Source organism: Euwallacea fornicatus, chromosome 35 (genome assembly GCF_040115645.1).
Source record: "Euwallacea fornicatus isolate EFF26 chromosome 35, ASM4011564v1, whole genome shotgun sequence".
NCBI classification, from domain to species: domain Eukaryota; kingdom Metazoa; phylum Arthropoda; class Insecta; order Coleoptera; family Curculionidae; genus Euwallacea; species Euwallacea fornicatus.
In genome coordinates this window covers 1,766,355-1,790,310 of record NC_089575.1, presented here as the reverse complement: position 1 = coordinate 1,790,310, position 23,956 = coordinate 1,766,355, and the positions used below count along the sequence as shown (strand labels likewise).

The 23,956-nt window shown below is 38.2% G+C and overlaps 7 protein-coding genes across 10 annotated transcripts in view; 1 reads left to right on the top strand and 6 right to left on the bottom strand.

Moving 5' to 3' along the window:
* Nucleotides 1–1,006, bottom strand: part of MCU (mitochondrial calcium uniporter) — a 40,674-nt gene extending 39,668 nt beyond the window's left edge. Inside the window, exons 1-2 of the mRNA XM_066299906.1 lie at nt 880–1,006; nt 189–345 (exon numbers count right to left, since the gene is read on the bottom strand). Of these exons, the coding sequence (XP_066156003.1) occupies nt 189–345; nt 880–984 (262 nt within the window). The 5' untranslated portion in view covers nt 985–1,006. The remainder of the gene's footprint in view (nt 1–188; nt 346–879) is intronic.
* Nucleotides 1,007–1,947: 941 nt separating this feature from the next.
* Nucleotides 1,948–3,249, top strand: Hou (GID complex subunit 8 homolog protein Houki). The gene is made up of 4 exons (XM_066299919.1): nt 1,948–2,128; nt 2,189–2,385; nt 2,437–2,634; nt 2,688–3,249. The coding sequence occupies exons 1-4, from the start codon at nt 2,017–2,019 to the stop codon at nt 2,862–2,864; spliced, it is 684 nt and encodes a 227-aa protein (XP_066156016.1). The 5' UTR covers nt 1,948–2,016; the 3' UTR covers nt 2,865–3,249.
* A 1,365-nt stretch (nt 3,250–4,614) lies between these two features.
* On the bottom strand, nt 4,615–5,884 carry Nup35 (Nucleoporin 35kDa). The gene is made up of 2 exons (XM_066299909.1): nt 5,731–5,884; nt 4,615–5,667 (listed from the first exon to the last, which is right to left on the bottom strand). The coding sequence occupies exon 2, from the start codon at nt 5,665–5,667 to the stop codon at nt 4,807–4,809; it is 861 nt and encodes a 286-aa protein (XP_066156006.1). The 5' UTR covers nt 5,731–5,884; the 3' UTR covers nt 4,615–4,806.
* Nucleotides 5,885–6,628: 744 nt separating this feature from the next.
* Nucleotides 6,629–7,156, bottom strand: LOC136348796 (probable RNA-binding protein EIF1AD). The gene has a single exon (XM_066299935.1). The coding sequence runs from the start codon at nt 7,154–7,156 to the stop codon at nt 6,629–6,631; it is 528 nt and encodes a 175-aa protein (XP_066156032.1).
* tam (DNA polymerase gamma, catalytic subunit tam) lies at nt 7,026–12,412 on the bottom strand. Its single transcript, XM_066299889.1, has 7 exons — nt 12,310–12,412; nt 10,640–12,248; nt 9,822–10,183; nt 9,369–9,647; nt 9,098–9,304; nt 8,065–9,046; nt 7,026–7,188 (listed from the first exon to the last, which is right to left on the bottom strand). The coding sequence occupies exons 2-7, from the start codon at nt 12,199–12,201 to the stop codon at nt 7,173–7,175; spliced, it is 3,408 nt and encodes a 1,135-aa protein (XP_066155986.1). The 5' UTR covers nt 12,202–12,248; nt 12,310–12,412; the 3' UTR covers nt 7,026–7,172.
* Nucleotides 12,413–13,604: 1,192 nt separating this feature from the next.
* Nucleotides 13,605–14,246, bottom strand: LOC136348795 (probable RNA-binding protein EIF1AD). The gene has a single exon (XM_066299934.1). The coding sequence runs from the start codon at nt 14,244–14,246 to the stop codon at nt 13,605–13,607; it is 642 nt and encodes a 213-aa protein (XP_066156031.1).
* Nucleotides 14,247–19,655: 5,409 nt separating this feature from the next.
* LOC136348773 (homeobox protein six1-like) overlaps nt 19,656–23,956 on the bottom strand; it is a 114,379-nt gene continuing 110,078 nt past the window's right edge. For all 4 annotated transcript variants that reach the window (XM_066299912.1, XM_066299910.1, XM_066299911.1 and 1 more), the window contains exon 5: nt 19,656–20,399. In XM_066299912.1, the coding sequence (XP_066156009.1) occupies nt 20,192–20,399 (208 nt within the window). In that variant the 3' untranslated portion in view covers nt 19,656–20,191. The remainder of the gene's footprint in view (nt 20,400–23,956) is intronic.

Here is a 23,956-nt window from a genome sequence, read left to right as displayed (position 1 = left end):
TAATTTGCTAATGGATTTTACCGGCAAGGGGCAACGGTGTATTGGCGTTGCATGCTTTGATACCTACACACATTCCCTTTAGGTAGAGCTAATATAAACCATAACACGCAAAATGCAAATTTTCCTATACCAATCCTTGACATCAATATTAAAAAATAATGGTTTAAGGTCTTTTTCCTAATCTTTACCTTCCTCGGAGTCTAACTCTGTGTCAGTCTGATCGCTGTCAGAGGAGGAAGAGCTGGTGTTCGGTAGGCCTTTAGCGTCCTTTTCGTTCTTCTGCTTTGTAACTAAATTCACTGAGAAGTTAGTCCTGAACGGCCTGATCACTTGAACTTGCACACACTGAAAAAAGCATGATATTTACGATCGCGAAAAACCCGCTCTATAGATTAATTCAAGTGTTTATTCATGGAGGGATAATTTTTTTCCCTGAGAATTCCAAAGGACCAGCTCTCTGGTGCACAGCGATGATACCTGGAGGGTATTTAATTTGCAGGGATTTTGGGCCCTCTTGAGGGTTAACGCACAATTTAAGTGGCCCTGCCTTGATTACTGCAACTCTAGTTCTGAACGTTGAAAATGGTCTATGTTCTTCATTAGGACAAATGAGCGCATTTGTTTGTGTGTGATATCGTGTTGTTAACCTCAAAGTCACTAGAGAATTGAACATTTCACTTTTATTTGAACAAGAGATACATTGAAGATCAATAAAACTAGATAAATACGGGCCAAAGCGGCAGACTTTAATACAGAATTTAAACAATTCTCTAAAGCTTGGTAGTTAAACGTCCACTAGATCAACTTTAAACCTCTTCCATGTTCAAATTGATGAATGATCTAGAGATTTATAAATGAATCATAAAATGGTTTGCTCACCTTATTAACTGAGACGTTACTAATTAAGGGAGAGTATTTGGATATTGCGAAATTATCGTTGTTTAGATATAAAAGAGCGCGGCACAACACTCTCCGTGTCGCCATTATTGCCGACTGTCAAAAAGAATTAAAACATCTTGAAATCGGGACTTGAGCGCCGCGCACCGGGCACGAACGGCATTGGACACTTTACACGTGAAGACGCAAGACTAGGAAAACGGCAACGACGCGGTTATTTAGATCGGGCGCCATTTTTGTTAGATTTTTAGTGAATGTTGAGCAAAAGTGGAAGTTTCTTTTCGTCAGTGGGAGGCTTACTGCGAATGTAAAAACCGTATCAAAAAATGTTGCTGACGCTATATCGGACGTAACACGAACATTTTTAACCGAAAAATTTCGTATGTTCCGATTTCAAAAAGTTTCAGTTTCGGAGCGCAAACACTACACACATGACTTGTACTCGGTATTCCTTCCTTCAACCACCTACCTTTTCATCATCAGTTGAAATAACAATCTTCATCCTCAACTACTCTGTAGATAGATTACAGAGAGTGAAATTATTCTTCGCCAGTGATGCTTGGCTTCGGTTGTTTTCGCACCTATCTGAAAAGAAAAGTTAAATGTTTACGAGAAGCACGTTAGTAAATTCATAAGAGAGCGTTGAGTGGCGTTGCGATTTTCGCAATAATGCAAGCATGTGCACCATTGCCGTTTATAATTAACGGCTCAATAATCAAAGAGATGGACATCGTTGTGTGAGATCAGTTAGTAAAGCAACTAGTTATATACAAGTGTTGCTAAATGTATTCTCTACCGAACAAGTAATCAAAGTACACTATGTAGATAAAACGTTATTTTTAGAGAGAAACTTCATTGCTAGCTGAAATCTTCGATAGGTTTGCGTTATTATTAATGTTTCCTTCCCGTATTTTCAAAACTTAAAACGAGCAGCCAAAAATTAGCCAGTACAAATTCCAGAAATGCTTCAATTTGCTCGAGAAGGTGAACGAAATAGACCTACAACCAAATGTCAATGTCACCGCCTTTTTTTGACTGATCAACTGTCGATTTTATTTCAAGGCCACGAAGGTAATTTTTATTATTCTAAGTAAAAAAACAAACATTTCCTTGAAAATTATGGGTGAGAAACCCGAAATTCTAACAAAGGAGGATTGGATTAAGCTGCTCGAAGATAACGACGTAGGACGCAGTAATATGAACAAATTAATAATGAACTACTTGGTTACAGGTACGTTTTCTATAATTTTTCGAAAATATTGAGGTCGATGAAACGATAGATATTTTATAGAAGGTTTCAAAGAAGCAGCAGAGAAATTTCAGCAGGAATCCGGAGTTGCTCCTTCAGTGAATCTACACTCTCTGGATGATCGAATGCGTATTCGGGATGCGATTATGAACGGAAGAATCGAGGAAGCTACTACTTTAATAAATCAGCTGCATGCAGAGCTGCTCGACAATGACAGATATTTATATTTTCATTTACAGGTAATATAATTTTAAATCAAACTAACAAGTTAAGTGTAAACTTCTTTGTAGCAACTGCATCTCATAGAACTTATCAGGAACAATAGAATAGAAGAGGCATTATCGTTTGCACAGAGTCATCTTAGTGAAGCAGGAGAAGGAGACCATTCGGTGCTCATAGAATTAGAAAGAACAATAGCTCTTCTTGCTTTCGAAGACCCCTTGAGTAGTCCCTTTGGGGATTTATTGTCACCTTCACATAGGCAAAAGGTATGTCAAAATGGTAAAATGCGTATATGGCTAAGTTAAGAAAATTTCACTAGGTTGCCAGTGAGGTAAATGCTGCTATATTAAAAATGGAACACCAAGAAACTACAACTTCTAAAATATCTACTTTACTAAAACTCATTCTTTGGGCCCAGGAAAAACTTAGCAAAAAGAATGTGAAGTATCCAAAAATGACTGATCTCGCCAGTGCAGCTATTTCAGATCCTAAATGATGTTCAGTTATGTCTATTTATAGACGAGCTATCTATGGACAGAACTTTCCATTCAATGATTACTTACCAAACAATTAAAACTCATCCAATTGGAGATTAATTGCAAGAAACTAAGATTGTACAATATACAAAATATTTTTGTTTATCTTACCTAATCGTCTTATCTTTTTTTGATTTTTGTAGAAAATAGGTGGTTCACTTTCCTATTTTGTGTACTGCAGATAATCACTAATTTTTATTTATTTACTTACTAGACAAAACAATGGAACTTAGCAGTGTTGCACTAGAAATGAAGTGAAATTAAATTTAGGGGCGTTTACTAATTATTTCTTATATATTGTGAGTGGTTCATTACAGTAATATATTTGAAAAAAATTCATTAAAATGTCTTTCTTGTTAGCGTCAAGACAATTCGGATACCAGGCAGACGTTTTAGCGTGTAAGAGAGTGATATCCACAGTGCACTCCTAGCCACGCCTGAAAACCAAGTTTGTTTCCAAAAATTTATAATTGCACAAAACTTGTATGATCTTTCATTCATGGGCATATGTAATGGGAAATTTTTACCTTTAACGTAGAACACCACTCATGGAAGCTTTAAAAGTTAAATAATACCATGCTTCAACTTTAATGGTCTCAGTCGAACAAGCACTCAATTGAATTGTTGGATAGGGTCACAAACGTATGATTAGCGTTCACTTATGACGTATCAAAGCAGAAATAGCATAAACTGTAGAATTTATCCTTGTTAATATCATGCTTATAATATGACAGAAAAATGTAATGTACTAATACACAAGACACATAAAATCAATCTTCAATCCTGTCAATAATTCTTAATCAAAAGTGAGCACATAGTCTTCAATACCTGAGAAACAAACATCTGTATCAGCAAATAATAAGTCATGGTATCAAATGCCTTTGATACATCAAAGTACAAGCCTGCAATCCAACTACGAGTATCGAACGGAGTGCCACAAAAGCAGCGAAATCGTAAATAATCTAAACATTGAAGTGAACACACCAGCTTTACTAAGCCTATTTCGTCGGTCTTTGTCGAACGTATATTAAACTGTGTTTGATCATTCTCCCATGTACACAATAGCTATGTTTAAGCTTGAACTGGTGATACCTGTATGCTGAACAATTTGGAATACAGTTGTTTCTGTTGACTTTTTAGATACAATATCTTTGAAACAATAATTGGTTAGAACCCAATGTATTGTGTCTCTTAAGAAATCCTAAAATTCTATTAGAAATATCTCCTTCAAGTACCTTTAAAAATGCTGGCAATGCATATATGAACCTGTAATTGTTCAATACAGAAGAATTTCCTTACTTAAAGAAGAACTTGAGCAATCCTGCAACCATTTGGAAATAATTCACTTGTAAGACATCCATTTATTATATCGACCAATGGTCCCTTATTGATTGAGCAACATATTTAAGTAGTACTAATTCCCAATTATTGGAAACAACTTTTCAATATCCACCTGTATTTCTAGAAGTTGTGACCTGGCATTGAGACCTCCATAGATACCATCCACCCTTATATATCTTGCCTAAAAAGTTGGATATGCAAAGTCTGAAGCCAATCAGCAACTGTAATCTATTACAGCTGAAAGTAGGGATGCAACTCTTCTGAATGATTTTGATTGCTACAGCCCAGGAAGTCCACCAGGGTACATCCTCTGATTTTCTCTTAAACAGATATGATAAGAAACACAGGTTGAAAACAAATAAAAACATCTTGAACATCTTGAGTACTAATTTTACATAAAAAAAATAAAGTGTAAATCATACAAGAATATGTTATTATGTTAGAAAGGCTGATTTTTAAGAGTAAATGGATCACGAAACTTTTACCTAAACAATAACACAAATCTTTATCTTTTAAATATTTGTTTAAAAACTCTTATCATTATCATGACTTAAACTTAAACTACCAACCGAATACATACTCCATGGCTTTACTGACAATGCCAGTTGACTTCTGAGGAACATTCTGAATAGGAAGCACTGTATTTGAAGTATGTGGAGATATGAATGAGTGTCTCAAGGATCTTCCCCTAATTGATGTTGCAATTGTATTGCTGTTTTCCTTATTCTCTTTGGGGTAATACAGTTGTATTCCAATCATAATATTGTTATTTATGCATTTCCCATGGAGAGATAATGCTCTGTTTACTTCAGAGAAGTTATTGAATTTCACATGAATCCAGTTACCTTGTGGTGGGATGAGCCTGTCTGTTATAACTCCACAGTTCGATAGTTGTGACACAACTGAGTTTAAACAACTTGGAGGAAAACCAAATACCGTAATCCAATTGGTATCTACTTGCTCCAGCCTTGAGGAACTGTTAAAACTCCTAGAGGGAATAAAACCTTCCTCAGGATGAATCCTTGAAAAATTCTCAGTAAACAATCCTACTTCATTTGGGTATGCAACAGTGCTACTCAAAACTGGAGTTGTCGTCATTTTTTTGGAGGAGTCCAGAGTATCAAACAAACTAGTCTTTGGAGGACCAGCTTTCTCGCCAATTGGGACAAAGGGTGAAGTTGCTGGAGCAGGTGATTCGCTGCTACCAGACTGGTTGAAAAGTTTCTGCCGCAAGCTCCGGCTTTCGTTGATACTTGAGCTGGATCGAAAACCGACAGGGGTCTTGTTACGGCCTGGGGACACTGTCGGATTGTAGGGGGTTGATGGGGGGATGTCTCCGATCAGAAAACCGGGTAAAAAGTTGGGGTTGATTCCCGGAGTTTGGGGGCTGGAAGGGGCACTGCCCAAAGTCATGGGTTCCATCTGAAATTGATTAAACGGGAAGGTCACACAATGTAAAATTAATTGTAGAAATGATTTTCTTACCGTTATACAGCAAAAAAAGGTGTGTAAACCCAGTGAATTAAATCTATTTTATTTCAAACTGTTGTATTTAATTTTTGAGGTAATCAAAAAAAGATACATATTTTCTAATTGCCATTAATGTCTGTTAAAATTAATGTGTTGTCTTTTTTTAACTTAAAAGGTTTTTGAAAGAGAAACATAGTCTGAGCATGACCCTTGAATGTCAACTTGTCATCTCAGTCTTACGGGAAATGCCGGCCTAAGTCGGTTTAATCACTAGCAGTTTGCTTTTAACCAATCGAATTGATCTCCGATAATAGCTAACAAATCCAATTGGTTGAAAATCAGCTGACCGGGATCAATCTGGAACCGATGCATATTTACCCTAACCTTTAATGTTTCAGTTAACTTTATTCATAATCTTATTAACATTTCTTAGAATTTTTCTATTTATTACAGAATTTGCCTTCTTTTTTCTTATATTTAGATTTTATAGTCAAAAACTCCACTTTTGCCAATTGAAATAATGCCACGTTACATAAAACATTAACTTTCTTAGAATTGATCGCAATGAGTGGGTCGTGGATATAATGGATTTTAGCAATAGGGAGGCTTTTTTGTTATTACCAACGTTGACAAGGATTTCATTAAATGCACCTTATGTATTTTTATGTTCTTCCACCAAACCTCTAAAAGCAGACAAAACGGACTTAAGGTTAACGTTTTAAACCTGTTATGAGCTGCTTCATATTTTATTTACATGTTAATTCAAACGTACGATTTGGCTTTATTTAATCTTTACCATTATAAAAATATAAACATATTTAATAAGCATTCAGTAGGAACAATTCAAGCCCCATTTATACAAATTATATATATATATACATATACATGCAAGTTCCAAACCAAAACCTCACACTTAGGTTGGTTTAGCCTCTGTTTTGCTGTCACTCTCAGAATCCTCATTTATGGCGTACTCTTGCCCATCAGAGTTCTCAGTGTCACTTTCATCCGAACTATCAGATTCGCTCTCTCCTGAACTATCTGATTGACTATCTTCTGGGTAATTGGTATTGACAAACATATATGCATCTTCAGTCTTCGACAAAGTGGAATTTTTGCAGCCAGCGACCTCAAACTCATTTGGCCATGCATTATGCTCCATCAGATACTTTATAAATTCTGGAGAGCAAATCTTCGTGATTTCTGCTTTGACTTTGTCGTCGTTCTCAATACGCTCGACCAAAACATAGCTTCCCGTTCGGATCCACATCAATCTCCTGAATTTTGGGGGTAGAAACACAAGGAATGTACAACCATCTGGAGTCTCAGCCTGATGAAGATTGTTTCCCTTATTGTCTAAGATTCTAACTACTTGATGGTGTTCTCCTGGGAGGGAAAATTCTTCGTTACGGCATATGTGCTTATATTTTTTTATTCTCGACATATCTGATATGCGCCATTTATTTTCCGTCATTTCTGTAATAGAAAAGAAGAATTAAAGAACCATAATTAATAACGGCGCTAACTTTTACAACACATAACGCAAGATATGCTATTTATTTATTGCTTTATCTCAAACAATACATTGCAACAATCTTTTGCTCCTCCTTGTCTATAATCCTTTATTGGTATTCAAACGAATATTTTCCACGAAATTCTCTATTATTACTATATTGCAGTTTTCAGAAGCAAATCCTTGTAGTAATCTTTCTAATGTCGAATTATTTATTGTGTTAAAAGGAATTGTTAATTTCTTGGCTTTTCATAATTATTTCAGGTATTTATGAATTTCCTATAATCTGGCTCAACAGCTTTTTCAAATATGCAGTCATATTTTACTAAATTTATATCGAGTGCACTTTAGAAATATGCCTATACAGCGTATCAATTAGTATTGTTCGGCTAGAGAGCTTATGAGTTTTTATTCAAATATTACGTTAATGTGTGCTCAAAGTCAAAACAAATTGTATTTCTTGAACAAATGGCGAATTCATTTCTTTTTTTAAACAGTTTTTATCACTTTGACAAAATCAAATACTATTAGATATCTACCGAAACTTGCAAATGCATTTGCTATTTAGGCTATACACATTTGATTGTTTATAGGCATAAAACTGATTATTGCAGCGTTTCAAATATTTTTTTTACGGTTATTAGGGAATTGAATTGTTATAGACTTAAAGGTTATATGAAAAAACTCTTTATTTCCATATACCTTCATTTCCCACAGTTTGCGCGTACAGTGGTAGCCAAACATAATAAGTCTGTTTATAAGTCATTACTGTATATTCTATATGAGGACTGGTATTAATTACAAATAATTTCAAGATAAAACGGTGTTATAGTATTCACCTTCTGTGAGCTTCCTTTGATGCATCACCCTCAAACCAACAACTATCTTTTCCTTGAGCTTTCTCAATGGTTTGGTATATATCCAAACTCTCCCCATACTTAATGCCATACCCCTTTTCCAAACCGTGAGGATTGCTAGGAGTTTGACAGTCATCATTGCACTCCTTTCTCAAAACTGAATCAATTTCCACACTAGAAAAAAACGCCACTGACTGTGGTAAGTCATAAATGCCCAATCGATGGCAGCAAAAACTCCTTGTCAGCAAATTTGCCACATGCAAAGCTAAGGCTGCAGAGTACTTGTATTTTTCAGGGACAATATAGCGGACTTCGTCATGAAAACTTATACAAAATCGTACTTTATCTCCCATTATCCATTTCATACAAGTCAGCAGTAGATGTAAGAAATCAACAGCTCCAGATTGTACCACCCAGTTGACTCTTGTAGTCATGAATCTGTCTTCGTTGGGGGATCTACATTCTAAAGCCCGAGTGAGTCTGCCTCCCAAAAACGGAGTACGAGGCTCTGGACCGTTTGCAATTTCTTCTAAACGATTAAACATTGCAGATTCGGTCCCTCCAACCCATTTTGAGTCACAAAATACTTGATCCACAGATTTTCCCCAGGCCTTCGCCATCTGGAGAGCCTGCCACTTGCCATAAGGCTTGTCCTCAAACTCCATAAGGTACTCAGGCCTCAATATATAGAGTTTTCTACCTTTAGTTAAAGCAAACATTTTTTGAGCTTTGCTTTTAGCATCAGACTCACTCATGGAAGGATTGAACTGTCTCAAAAGGCGCTCAGCAAACTGTTGCCCTGCTCCGTATATTCGGGCGTAATTAATCACTTTGGCATGATCTCTAGAAATGCCTACTGCTTGTGCCGTTACACTATGCATGTCTGTTTTTTTGGCTTTGGTTCCTGATAAGGTCATCCAACCCAGGGGGGTACCGCCATGCATTTTTGCCCTATGGGCATCACCTAAGGAATGAAGTCTTCAATGCATACTCAAAAAATGTTTTCCGAACAAACCTAAAACGCTCGCGATCCATAATTCCTGTGAATCAACATCAGCTCCCACTATATTATACCCTGGAGGTGCTTGAATCATGGCTTTTAATTCGCTACCTATTCGTTCCAAATGGGCATTAGACGCAGTCATCCAAGTAGGTTCCATTGCCCTGCGAGTCAAAGTTCCACACACCACAACTTGAGGCACAATGGCACCCAAAATCATTCCTTATTCGTAAAATTATTACTTTAACTTTTACAATTCTTTTTAAGAAGTGTCATCAGGACAAACCTGATTTTTTCACTGTCTGTGGTAAGTGTTCTTCAGGCAACCAGACAACCATTTGCTCTAAAATTCTGGATCTATTATTTCGCCAATAAGAGACCTTTCGGGCTAGAGTGAGCACTTCTTCGGCGCTCTTAGAATCGCCTGCCAAAACATTCTCAGAAAATTTGTTTAGAAAGTCCTTAGCTAAAGGATTTCCAACGTTATATGCAGCCCCATCTTTATGAGGAAGTTTGAAAAACCAGCAGCATCCATCTACTTCTTCATTGCACCAAATGCCAGTTCCTAAAATTAGAGGATAGAGGATGTTCAGCTGTAGGACCAATGGATCTCTTGTTATATATTGAGTTTAGCAGGATATTTGACCATGAGAATGTAAGTACGCAGCATTATCCAGCATTACAATAACATAGATATCCATTAGTGATAATCTGTACTAGAACTCTCATTGAGCTTTACCTCTGTACAATCCTCCAGTTTTATCTTTCTTTAAATGAGAATAATATTCCTTTTTGCACAAATGCTCATCAACGGATTTAGCAATAATCGCCATTGCCTCGCTTCCATCAACACTGTCCGGTTTTTGGGTTAGCAAAGGACATTTTTCCAACAGTTTTTGTAATGGCAGTTGAGTGCTTATATCCAGATCATGGGAGAAAGGAACTAGAAACCCCCAGCCTTTGTTCTTTATGTGATGCAAAGGATATCCTTCCCAAGTAAGTGACAATAATTTAGGAGAAATCTTCATTGACGTACTTATTAGGTGCGGTCCTGGAACCCAGTCTAGCGTGGAGCCTGGTTTAGTGCACAGTTTTCTATACCTACGTGTGAGTTAATAAACTTTGGCCCAGATCTTTAAAGGGGCACTGAGGGATAGATAGCTGATGAATTTTTCCAAAGAAATATACTTCAGAAATACTTCGAAATATCTAATAAATAGTGTGAATTCAGTTACTTTTATAAATATTTTTAGTATATACAGGTCGTCCTAAATACAAGGGTGATCATTGAGACCACAGAAATCAAACGAGACATTAGGTTAGTTAAATTGTAGTAAAAATGAGCAATGGGTCCTTTCATCACAAAACACCTTTTTGAGAATTACAAAATCCCAAGTGGTTTTGGAGATATCCGGAAAAATCCGGCTCATTGTGCAACTTTGCCATATTTTAACTAACATTGTATCTTTCACACTTTCCAAGATATCAATTGCCTCAAATTTGTAACGCACTATACATCAAAATACCTCAGCGATCTGCCCCCCGTGGTGTACTTACCAGTTTGGATATCCTGGCAACAAGGTCCGATTTTTCGGTAACTGCTCTCCAGTCTTCCACAAATCTCTAAATTTCTGTTCAAGCTCATCAACTTCTTCATCTTCTTTTTTCTGCTTCAATTCTTCAAATTTTTTACCCTTAGCAACAACCTTTTTTAACTTTAATTGTTTAACCCCCCAATCCTCATCCCAAAACCACAAATCCTCTTTATATTTCTCATGATGCATTAGCTGACATGCCTCATCAGCCCTTCGAGCCAAAATGATCTTGCCCTCCTTCTCTAAATCTTCAAATGATTGTTCTGAATCCGTAATATAACGATTCCAGTTTTCATTTAGCGGCAAGTATGCAGTGCCCAGTTCGAGCATTCCTGCAAATGTTACCGGATGTGGAAATCGTTCAAGAAATAGCGGGTATTGCACTTTCAGGACATCGTAAGTGGCAATGACATCCCCACAACAATAGTTCATAACTTCTTGAAAATGTTCTTTAATCTCTGATAATGAACCCTCTAAGAAAAGGTTTCTTGTTTCCTTGCTTAGTTTGCCCCCACAGTAAAGGTTATACACATCTACTAAATTATTTAAAGAACTGTTGTCTTTCCATACTTCATCCTCCTCGATGACTTTTGAAGATTTCATAATGGCTCTCTGATAGCTGGTTAAGCCACTAATACAAACATGTAAGCTCATGGTATCAACAAAACGCGTCTTAGTTTTATTAATCCAATATTGCTCTTTAATCCGAGCTCTATCAAAAGACACATTGTGCCCTACAATGATTTTTGGCTTAAGTTGGTGTTCGCTTAAATTTTGTCCACAATCTTCAGCCATACTCTCTAAAGGCACTAATGTGTCTAAGTGGTACTGATGAGTTGTATTTGGAATGAATGTCCCATCAATTAGGGTGGTGCTAATCCAACCATACCAAGCTTTATTTGACACTGCTGTGGCTAATGTAGGGGCCTTGCCCACCCTTACACAAGTTTCTACGTCAAAAACTAAGGCATCTTCAAGGGGATAGTCAACTTTCTGCGGCAATTGTCCAGGCTCATAACGAATCCAGCCTTGCTGCATCAACCAATTTTGGGGGGGATCAGGAATATGCTTTAAAAGCTCGGAAAGTAAATCTTTATAACACTGAATTTGCTCATTGCCAATATTCAAAAAATGATCTTCAATATTTGCACCTTTTAGAGGGGGCAGGTTAAAATCAACTTCACGTTGCATTTCTATGTCTTCCCTCTTCATGTTATGTTTTAATAGTTCAGATTGGCTTAATTCAATTAATTCTCTTGTGATTGTAGGCTCCTTATGAGAATCAGGAAATATTTGATCATATAGTGGTTTTGACAGCATCTGAATGCCGAGTTCATTGAATCTAGGAGGGTGCGTCTTTGGACGTTTAGGTTTAAGGCATACTGGTTTTTTATCAGAATTTGGTATAAATATTTTACGTGTAGATTTTGGATAAATTTTGTTATAGAGCCTTTTGGCTATTCGCCAGTTGATCGATTGAAATAGAGCGCTTTTGGCAAAAATAGAGTATTGAAATATAGCCATATATGTTGCAATGCAATGTTATGGAGAAAACGTATGAACGTGATGATCTAATAAATAGCATTTGTTTGGTTTATAACTTAAAAATATGTACTAATAATTCGTACTTACCGAAAGTTTTCGTTGACCCAGAAAATTTGAAGAATAACACTGAACAGTACAATAAACGTTTGAAAAAATAAACCACACTATCAACTAACCTAAACAGCTAAAAAATATGTTGATTTAGCTGTGATGTTGAATGATCAACTTGTCATATCAATAGGCCTTTTCGAAACGTTAGTCTACACTTTGTTGATACCTTGCTGTTCTCGTAGATATCGAATTAATTTCCACGACAGCCAGTCAACCAATTACTTTAGAATCAATTGACAGGAATGAATCCGAACTAGATTTGTCTTTCCGAAAACCCCTAATATTTCAATGAACATCTAGTTTTTTTTGGGAGTTATTACTTTTTAAATTAAATTAAGCACAAAATTGTAAGTAAAAAACATTACTCTTATGCCCCTATCCCTAAGTCCTTCAACTCTCTATACCGTACATTTGTCACAAATTTTATTTTTCCAATCGTAATAACGATACGTTATGTAAGCTTTTCCCATTTCCAGAGCTAATCGCAATGGGTCACGGATTTGGTGGACTTTGGAAATACCGCGGCATCATTACTTATAGGCTTTCCCCGTTCGAATTGAGAGCTTTCGGTGGGGCTCTTGTGCCTGGTTTTGGCAATACTGTGTCAAGGATATTGTCAAATATACCCTATGTGGTTCCTCGTAAGTAGAGACTCTTAGAAAGCCTCAGTTCACTTATGTGAAAATTTGCACGAGTTTTTCTTTATAGCATTAGGTCTTTCCTACATTGTATATGACCAAGTTGAAAAGGAACATCTCCATATGATGAGGAAAAATCCTGCAGATTTTGAAAATGATAAGTAATGCAGAGTAGTACATTGTCAGTCTAATGTTAACCTGCCTTGTTCATTTTTGTAATTGTAATTGTTTGTGTAAAAATGTGTTAGCAGTTTAAACAAAAAAAATTACCTTCAATTGCATAATAAATTGGATAAATTAAAGTGTTAAAATATTTTTGTCAACTATTTATTTTTATCCTATGCTGTGAAAGTATGGTTTTTCCACTTCACATCTAGAATCGGTCAAAATGGCCTTAGCAGGTTAACATTTTAAGCCATTAGTCACTTCACATAATAGTATAAAGAAAAGTCAGATAGGAATTTATCCTTATAATTTTGCTGTGTTAAGTTTTTATTATTATGGCAATATAAACATAGTTAATAAGCATTGATCATTTTTATCTATCTATTGCTATATAATTTAAACAAATCCCATTCATAATAAATATACCTTCTTGTTGGGGCAGAGCAGGGCTTTCAGTGTTATTTTTATCTAAACTGACACTTTAATTTGAAATATCAGATTCAATGCCATCTGTACTATCAGATTCAACACAACCTGAACCATTAGATTCATTTTCATCTGAACTATCTGAGTCACTGCCATCTGAATCATCAGAGTCACCACCATCTGAACTATCAGATTTACCATCTCCATACTATCTGATTCACTCTCATCTGAATTATCAAATTCACTGCCAAATGAAATATCAAAACCACTGTCATCAAAACTACCAGATTCATCTTTTGGATTGTTGGTATTTATACATATATAATCATTTTTGGTCTTTGGCACACGAGATTTTCTGTAGCCAGCCACCTCAAACTCCTTTGGCCATAGATTAGCATGCATCAAATGTCTTATGAGTTTTGGGGTGCAAATCTGCACAATTTCTCCTTTGGCTTGGTTGTGGTTCTTAATAGGCTGGACCAAAACGTAGCTTCCAGTTTTGATCCACAGTGATCTTCTAAATTTTGGAGATGTAGATACAAGGAATGTGCAGCCATGTGAAGCCTGAGCCTGGTAAACATAGTTTCCTTTATTGCGTAAAATTCTAACCACTTGGTGGTGTTCTGGGAGGAAGAATTCATCAGTATGGTATATATTCTTGCATTTATTTTTTTTTGAAGCCATTTCTGTAATGGAAAAGAAGAAAAATGATACACTCAAAATTAGTAACAGTCCTAACGTTTTCTTTTTTACATAATGTGGCTCAATTTTGAAGGGGGTTCGGAAAATACTTTAGAAGCTTAGAAGGGTGGAAAGGAGGTATTGACAAATAACCATAAATATTATATTGCGGCGTTATGGGGGTAACGTTTGAACGCTGATCCCTAATAGATGGTATTAATTTGGTTTAAAATCTAAATAAAATGTATTAATAATTCGTACTTACCGAAAACCTTGTTTGCTATTAAAAACTCGAAGAGCCAAGACGAAAGGTTCCACAAAAGAAGCGGAAAGAGGACGAGACAAGACGACCCAACAGCACAACTGCGGAAACTACTGAATTTTTGTTTAGATCCGTTTTGCATGTCGGCCAAGATGGCGTTACTTGCAAATGTGAAATGGATTTGCAAATTCTTCGCCCGAACAGTTTTTGTCTCTTTTTAACACAAAGCATTTTTATTGAGACAGCACACTGGTAACGGGTGATCAAATAAAAAACACCTGTGAGAAAACTAGTTGGAACTAATATATTCCCTCGGACCGGAAATTGGCGTCCGATTTTCTTTTTTTTTTCAGAAATTAAGTTAGTCTTAGCGAGCTTCCAAAAAGTTTTAGTGGTTAGTAGTGGTTAGTGGTTGTTCTTTAGTTTATTAGTGCAACAGTATGTATAATGTAAGTAAAGTTATGTTATAATTCTTCTACCCTTAATACACGTCCAAGTTTGTGCACTTTTAAGCCTGAAGTTGCGCTATTAAAAAATTATGGGAGGTTAAAACGAAAACTTGATCATCTCAACAAATTACAAACTAAATATGTCTAATAACGTAAAATATGAATTAATGGCGGTTGCAACTGCAAAAAGTACAATTTGGGGAAGGACTGTTTAATTCGTCGAGACCAGCTATCAGTTAGGCTGTTATGTGGTATTAACCTTGTTCAAGAAACTAAGAAACCCGACAAAGTTTACTTTACGCTTGACAACATGGCGAATTACCGCATCGCATACGTTTGGACCCTGGACAAGCCAATTCCGCCATCAGGAACAGTTCGGTCTAGACGTATGGGCAGTAATTTGTTGGAGATAGACTGATTCTTCCTTTTTTCCACGAACTTTAAATGGCGACACGTACCTAGACTTTTTACAAACTGATTTTCCTGGTTTATTGGACCGTGTGCCTTTAAAAGTTTGTCGATAAATGTGTTTTATGCACGACGGTGGCGCCACTCATTTTCCAACGACAGTGCGCCATATTGAAATTTGTCGTTTCCAAGTCGTTACATTGGTACAGCAGGCCCTCCAACTTGGCCCCACATGTCCCGAATTGTACCTCATTGGAGTTTTTTTAGGGCGATATCTAAATAATTCAGTTTGCGAGGCAGGGTTAGTGCGTTCGATCCAAGTTCTCCACCAACGTCTCATTGACGCATTCCAATCTGTAAGGAACACCACTGGAATTTTAGAAAATCCTTTTTGCAGGAAACGTGCTGTATAATTGTCTGCTAAAGTATTTTCCTCTCTTCGCGGAACACCCTGTAGAATCAAGCAGTTTTTGTTTAAAATCTTTTTGTGTCGTCACTCGAGCAACGTGAATTGAAGGAAAATGCAACGATAATGACGTAACAGTCAGCAATGAATAGAGAAAAAATGCATTAACGGGCAGCGCCCGGGTAAATAATTATACGAGTTGTAATTAACAAGAATGAGGCTAAAATATTTGTTTTTCTATTACTATAAATCATTAAATTCATCGAAATATTAATAAAATTCAATACGAACTAAAACGTTGGTAAGTGTATTACCCATAGTGATTACTAAATGAAGATGTTATTCTTACGTCTTCTGAGTTCAACATATTAACACAACTGCAACTCACCAATTGATAAATGGCTGCCTCGTTACTGAATACTTTAATATGGGTTTATTAAAATTTCCTCGTGCTTATAGGTATTCTGTATAGACAAATTCACTCTTAACAACGCTCCCTTATTTGGTTAAAAATCCTATAACTTGAAGAGGAGTTAAGTCAGGCGATCTACAAGAGTTTGTGCAGATTACACGTTTAAATTGTTAGTATTTAATTACCCAGGTGGCAATCCGATTGGCACATTGGCACCAATTCATCAATTAAAAAAAACACATATTTAGCTTAAGAAGTCTTATATTGCAAAAAAACAAGAATCTAATATTAATTGACAGTTAATAAAAATAAGAGTTTAGATACGTTTTGTCCCCCCCGAATTAGTTTGGTTCCACGCCAATGACTTCCAAGCAAGGTTTATTTACAACACCGTTCATTTATCACAATTTTTTGCCCCTTACAAAATTTTCACATAGTTTATCTGAGAAAAAAGTCGAAATTAATGCTTAGCTGATTGTAAAAAAGTTGTTTTATTTATTTATTTTAATTTACTGTTTAACGTGCGTGTTGAACAGTATTTGTTGTTAAATTTTAAAAGGATTAAACCAAGGTGGAATGAATTTTTATAATAAAAATAATTCGCTTAAATGCAAATCGAGTTTTATCAATTTCATCATTTGCAATCCAACATCTTTCTAATACTTTCATAAGTTTTTTTTACAAGCAGACGAGCATTAAATTGAATTTTTCTACCAAGGGAAGAACACTATCAAAGTTTTTTAAAAGGAAAAAAAAAATGTGAAGAATGATAGTGTTTTAAATGAACCTTGATTGGAAGCCATTGGCGTAGCACTAAGCACGTTCAGGAGGCAAAATGTATCTTGACCCTCAGTCCCGTTATTTTTCCTCAGAGAATCTGTGGTTGGCAGATTGGCCTACTTTTTTGTGACACCCAGTATTATACGTATTTTAGACTGTATGTGGAAAGTCTAGAAATCCTGAAATATCTCTAAAACTACCCAATTTACTAAAAAATGCCTTAAAATTGGGGGCGTTACAGAGTAACAGCGAACTGAAGTTATGTTTTTCCTCATGGAATGGCGAACTTTACATGACATTTTCTGATCCACCTTCGCGTTCTGAACGCACTCCATGTAACACATCCCCCGATGGATTACGGCGGCGCAGCAGCGATTGCAGACACGAAGAAAACCTAATGAACTTATTTTCGTTGTGTTAAGTGCTCAAAATGTGCAGATGCGACAAATCTGATAATCGGGAAGGCCATCCGAAGTGTTATTAATAAGGATGATAATGGCTTCGCTTTGTTCGTCTAATCTATCTAATCGTCAACTTGCTTATCGTGCAGCTCGGTTAGGACGCGGAGGTGAAATAAAATGGCCCCCTAAATCGCCGGATTTGACGTCCCTTGACTATTTTGTATGGGGCCATTCGAAAAGTAAGATGCACGTCACCGAACCGACCGATTTAAATGAATGAAGAATTACTGATGAACGCTGTCTCATTACTGTTGAAATGCTGGAACGTGTTATTACGGAATTCTTCTATAATTTAATTCATCGTCGAGCAGTTCAGGCTGCACACGTTGAGCGCTTCCTTCCATGCAAATTCTTTCGTTTATACGAGAACAATTTCCAGTTTTTTGCCTTTTTTCTTTGCTTCTACAATAGCTGCCGAACCGCACCGCATTCCATAAGAGAAGAATAACTTCGGTTCGCTGAATGAAATTTCCGTGAAATTTTTGTACTTCTTCAATTTTTATTTTAGGCGTTTTTTTTAACAAATCGCACATGTTTCGAGATATTTTAGGGTCGCCGGACCTTTCGTACGCAGCGTGTATTCCGTGGGGCATTAAAACTCCATGATTTCTGCCAATTTGATCACTCGAACCGTTTTCACATTGATCGCCGGCAGCTATCCGAACGATGTTTATATAATTAGGAAATTGGGCAACGTCCACGTGTTCATCAGTCACGTCATATTCATTCAAGTTAATTTCCTCAAAATCGGAAACGTGCCGGTTTTTGGATCATTCGCTCAAATGTCCAGCGGCTCGCTCACGGCAGTATCCCCCGACGCTGCTGTGTATGAGCTCTGAGTAGTGTGTCCGAGCTACCGTGTATAGCCCAAGTTCCAGAAAACACGTACGTTATCGTAACCGAGTGTTCGTCGTATTTGAGTTCTAGTGTGTTTTAAGGTGGCCGATGAAAGCAGAGAAATAAATAAAAATCGAATCAAATATACGTGTAATAGGTATAAGCGCGTCGCCGAATGAGATGAGCAAAAAGTGTCGATTTGGACGCCCAGGGCCGCCGGATGGTTCAGACCATTTACGGGCCATTTGGGTTTGTTAGAAGGCGCCGGGGCCGCCACACGTACCACTACCAAACATTTCCTCGGTCGGTAGTTCAACAACGTTGCCGCGTTTGTACCATTTGAGGTACGCCAAACGAGGCCGCATTCGTCCTTTTTGAGCAAATCTCCATTTAAATCAAGAAAAATCACTTGGAATATGAGCCCGAACTCAGAAAAAGCGAAAAAGAGCCGATGACCCGCTTGGCTTCACCAAATTGTGCTGCGCTGCAACAACCTCCAAAATCTGTGCGTCGATATCGACATTTTAGGAATTCGCTCTGTTAAGACTTAAGCCAAAAGCAGTTGTCTCCTAAGCATACTTTGTTTTAACACAGTTCTCTTCGATGAAAAAGAATTACTTGAAGCAATAAGCTTATCAGATTTTTCTCTACTTCGTTAGGCTAAGTTAGTTTATACAGAGTGTTTCGAAACTCAGCACAAAAGATTTTGGGAGGGTATTGGTGAGGTCAGAGTGAGATTTTTTCCTGCCAATGCGAGTCCGTAAATGCTGAATTTTCGATATACAGGGCGTTAAACTATCGTCATCGTCAAAATTGATAGTGGACTAAGTTTGACTATCTGTCCTATTGTCTTCTAAATTTTTTGACAATTAGGCTTAGCCGAAAGTTAGTACCTTCCGTCTGATTTTTAGTTTTGACGAATCTACGTTTGTTCATTTATCCATTTCAAAATGGAAACGAAAGTCGCGTTTGTAGACTTGGAGTGGTCGGGGTTCGTTTGGTAGCGGGTAGTGAGTTGCCTAGAGTCTCAATCGTCTTTCCCTATCTTATCACGTGTCTTCGTATTTCGCCATTGCAGGCATAATTTTCGAGATACTGGCATTTATACTTTCGAAATCCCTACCCTGTATATCAGACCGGTTTAGCCAAAGCTTCGCTGTAATGCCCATGGCGAGTGTCGGTTTATTAAGTATAGCTGCTGTCCGCAGAGGTGCGCGAAAAGTAGGCCCGGTTTTTCAAACTGGTGTTAACTTTGCCAGCGTGGTAATTTCATGTAAATCGACACGTTTTTCTCCTCGGACCTCCCCGTTTATATGGAAATCTCCCCGGAGCGCTCAGGGTGAAGCTTGTAACGTTCGGCCGCCAAAGGGGCACAACAAACCTCTACTGTGAAAATATCTGCTTAAAAATCATTTTTATTTACATCATATTTTATATAATAATAAATTTTTAAAACAATTTTATTTCATAACAAAATAATCAAAAACAGTTAATGTTGAAAACAGTGCTTCCACAGTCCTCACCAATCATATTGGCGTTGAAGTACGATTGAGATGCAAAACTACCTAAATGTGCTTATATAACAATAAGTACATAGTGGCGTTTAAATATACAGAGTGTGAACTATACAAATTTCCATATGCACCTAAGGGAGGAACGCGAAACGAGAAAATATCTTTAGAATGAAAATTTCACCTCCTCGTCCATCGCCATTATGTCAGGAGTTTTAATCTACCGAAAGAATCTTACGAATACGACGTTACACGTCAAATCACTAGGTATCTTTACAATAATAATTGCTCTATTACTTCGAAACTTAACCATCAACATTGTAAAGCAACTCACTTCTTAGGCGTACAGTCATTATTACCTACAAGTTACAACTAGAACTATTATCGTTATTGTGAATGTCAGTAGGAACTGTAAGCCACTGTCACAAGGTCTGATAGTCGTGCAGGATTCCCCCGGGGGTTTGGTAGAGGGGCTGTCCCATGCCAGTGGCGGCGAGGGCCGGGTACGAGTTCAGCTGCGGAGGGACCATCACCGGGCTGCTGTAGGCCGCCATTTTGTTGGGGTGGCTATCCGACTCGCTTTCGGAACCGCTGGTGTCCATGTGAGGTTTGTCCGACATGGACTGGTTGCTGCAAAAAAAAGAAACAACAATAATTGGATTGCGACAATGGTGAAATGCGGGTAATTCTGAGCAGACGCTCAAATTACAATGAATAGAAGGAAACAATGCAGTACATGTCATCCCCTTTTTGATACTCCCCGGGGCGTCTAATAAAACTTGTGGGGTTTCCACCAGGTAATTCGATCCGTGGATGTGCCTGTTTACTTTTCACTGCTGATTAGCACAATTAGGGTCGATAACTTCATGGGAAAGCCGCTCTCAATATTTCATTAAATAATTTGAGGAAATTCGCAACTGCGCAAAACTAGTGTCTTTCCTTTGGCATCGTTGTTATTGTATTGTGTGTCTCGTTTAAAATAGAGAGCTGGCGATCTATTCTCAGATTCCAGGTCCAGCGAATATCGCGTCATTCGATACCTCTTAACTAGAAATAGAAATTCGACCGCTATACCTAAAAAAATACACATCAAATCTGTTTCATTTAAAACAAACAGTTCGGATTTGTTTTGAATGTAAACTTTCAATTACGGGTTTACGTCCATTACGGGAAATCTAGTCTGGAAATCTATTTTCAAGGAAATTTCGTTCGATACGGTTTCACAAACAACGTTTTTAGCTTAAACGTTTTATGTAACAGATGTAAGGCACCCGAGATAAACGTTATCAATGTTCAATATGGCGGCATTGCGTTAGGAGAGTGCACGCGTGGCGGGCTGCCTATGCGACCGGGAACTGTTCGCGGCAGCATTAACTAGCTTAAGCTTGAACCGTTATTGGGTTAAGGTTACGCCTTTAAATTGAATTTATTTTCTAGCGGGTGTTTTTGCGTCAACGCCGCATTCGCATTGAACGAATTCAACACTCGAAAAATTCACAATCGGTCGCTGTACGGGTTGTCCCAGACTAAAAAAAAAAGGACGGCTAGTTCGGAACCGGTCAGAAAAGGGGCGTGGCTCAAAAAACTGCACTAAAATTGAAAATCACTTCCTCCCATTTTCTTCCCTTTCCAAGAATGCAGCAACGCACGGAGGGTTTCCTCCAATCGAGCTCCTGCTGCAATTCTTTCGGCCCCCCTATGCTTAAGCTGCGTTTACCTTATTTGTTATTTTTATGTTACCTTTGACCTCTCCCATGACCTTACAGGTCCTTACTTTAAACCAGTTTTCCGTCCTCTGAACGCTTCCGATATTGTGAAAAACGGTGTCGGTCCAAAACAATTTGATCTTCGAAAAAATAAAAAATCGTGGAACGCAGCGTCATTGGTTTGGGCGTTGGGGTTGCGTAACGGATGGTCGCAACGCGAGATGAACCTAGCCAGTGTCCAGTACAACCGCGTCGTTTTAGGCGGGTCTCCACGCTAGGTCGTTTATAACTAAGGGGCTCATGGTTGATCTTTTAGGTGACAAGTCTGATTCGAATCAATTCGAAAATGGAAAAGCGATTTTTTTTGTTTTTTTCAATTGATGCCGGAATTTCCTTGAACAGAGTTAACCGACAAAAACTAACCTGAACTAACCTGCCTGCGTTTCATCAACGGGCATTCCATTCGACGTGGAAAAAACAGCGTCGATCGATCAACTGAACCTTAAAAAAGGCGTTAGCCGAACGGTCCGTTTGGCGACATTTACTTCGAGATAAACGTAGCCGACTACATTGAGGGCCGACGCACGGCTACATTGCTTTTAGCATGAATGTGCGTGACGACTTGTCTACAATCACGAGTTTTTCCGGTGCAGTACCGACTGGCGGCACTGTCTTACGGAGGTTTTCGTAAATTCGAGCGTAACATAAATTCATTTTAAATCATTATCATCGTCATTTCCAAATCTTGAACGAACTACTGAACCTTCCCAAAGCCCGCTACTAATTCGCATTAATCCATATTGTTGTAGGTGGGAAAAAACAGTGACGGACCGAGGAGTTTCGCCAAAATCCTGCGGAAAAGGGGAGATCGCTAAACCCAGCGTTTTTAATTCAAGCAATTTACGTAACAGATGTCCGTAATTCGAGATAAACTTTGCTAATATGACGCAGAACCGCATTATTGTAAGTACGTGGACGTGCACGGTAAGTTGCCTATACAATAACGAGCAGTTCGTCGCAATATTGACTAGATTTCTGTCGTTTACGTCGGTCGTTATAGATTCGAATTTAATTTGAATTAATTTTAAATTAATATTCCGTCTCTCGTAAACAAACTCAACCTAAAACCCACTGCCAATTCTCATTAATATATAATGCCATGTGTGCTGAAAACCAGTGCCGGTTCAGGGAACTTGGGTACCAAGTCTTGGCGTGTCGTACCGAAAAGTGAGAGGTCGTTTGAAGAATGCTTTAGCGGAATTTGGTAAACACATGTGCACCACTTGTCACATCGGGCTCCCCAGGGTGTCGGAATGCCTCTTGCCGAAGCGAAGAAAAGGCCCGGATAAGTGTTTGTTTAAGCGACGATTTGCTTAAATGTATTTGAGTTTTTGTGGGCCCACCCTAAGGACAGCGGCGTGCAAAGGTTACGCGGCCAAGTGTGGTCATGTGCCGATTTCCGCAGGAAACAATGGGATAGAATTCGCTCATCTCTTAGTCTCGACGGCAGCTATCCGCCGGTTAAAGTTGTCGGGACTTCGGTTCGTTGGGGCCTAATCGCATCTAAAGTTTTTCGCAATAAAACTGGACATTCTAAAGAAATGACGGAAAGTAGGTTAATGACTGTGTGCCTGCTAGACGAAAACAAAGCGAAGGTGTAAGTAAATTCTTTCGACTGAGGCGATACAGTTTCAAAATATGGATCTTGCGGTTAAATTTAGATTGTGACTCGACGGTCCGGGACATTCGATACCGGGAATAAAACTCGACTGGAAACCGGGTTCACCAACGTATTTCGTTGCGCTAGGGGAATATCCAGTGTCCAGTCTCGTCGGGCGCAAACTTCGTTACTCAATCGAAAAATAAATTTGTTGTTTACAGCATTAGAATGTAGTAAGTACATGCCCCAGTGCTTGTATCGACCACAATAAGTCGCGAAGAAATCGACACTGTCAGCCCGGTGTCAGTTTCATTTATAAGAAGTGGCATTGGATGGCGGAGTAATCCGATCCGGTTTGGGGTAACCGGTTTCGGTTCGTTTGCGAAGGAAACTTTTCGCAGTTTTATCATTTTCCAATAACGTAAAATATTTCATTTTCGTTGCAGCCCAAAATCGCTAAAAGGCCCATCTAAGCCGAAACCCCCGGGAGGGGGAAAGAAATTTGGTCGAGAGACAAAATAGAGGTCTTTGTTTGCACAAACGGCAATGGCGGTGGAGGGCGGCAGAAGTGCGGTGGCCGCGGAGAGAGGATGTTTGAACAGGCTTCGTTGTTTTGGCGAAACCCGACACCGCACCGAGCGGCAACTCCCCCGTTTGCTGCAAACAATATATAGGGTTTCAAAACGTTCTTCGTCTGCGGCTTTATACAGGGCGACTCCCTCCCCCCCCGTTCCGACACCCATCCACTATCTGCGGCGAAAAATTTTTTTAACGAAAAGCTCGGAAAAGCCGCGACCCGCCTTCAGCTTTCCGTTAGGTCC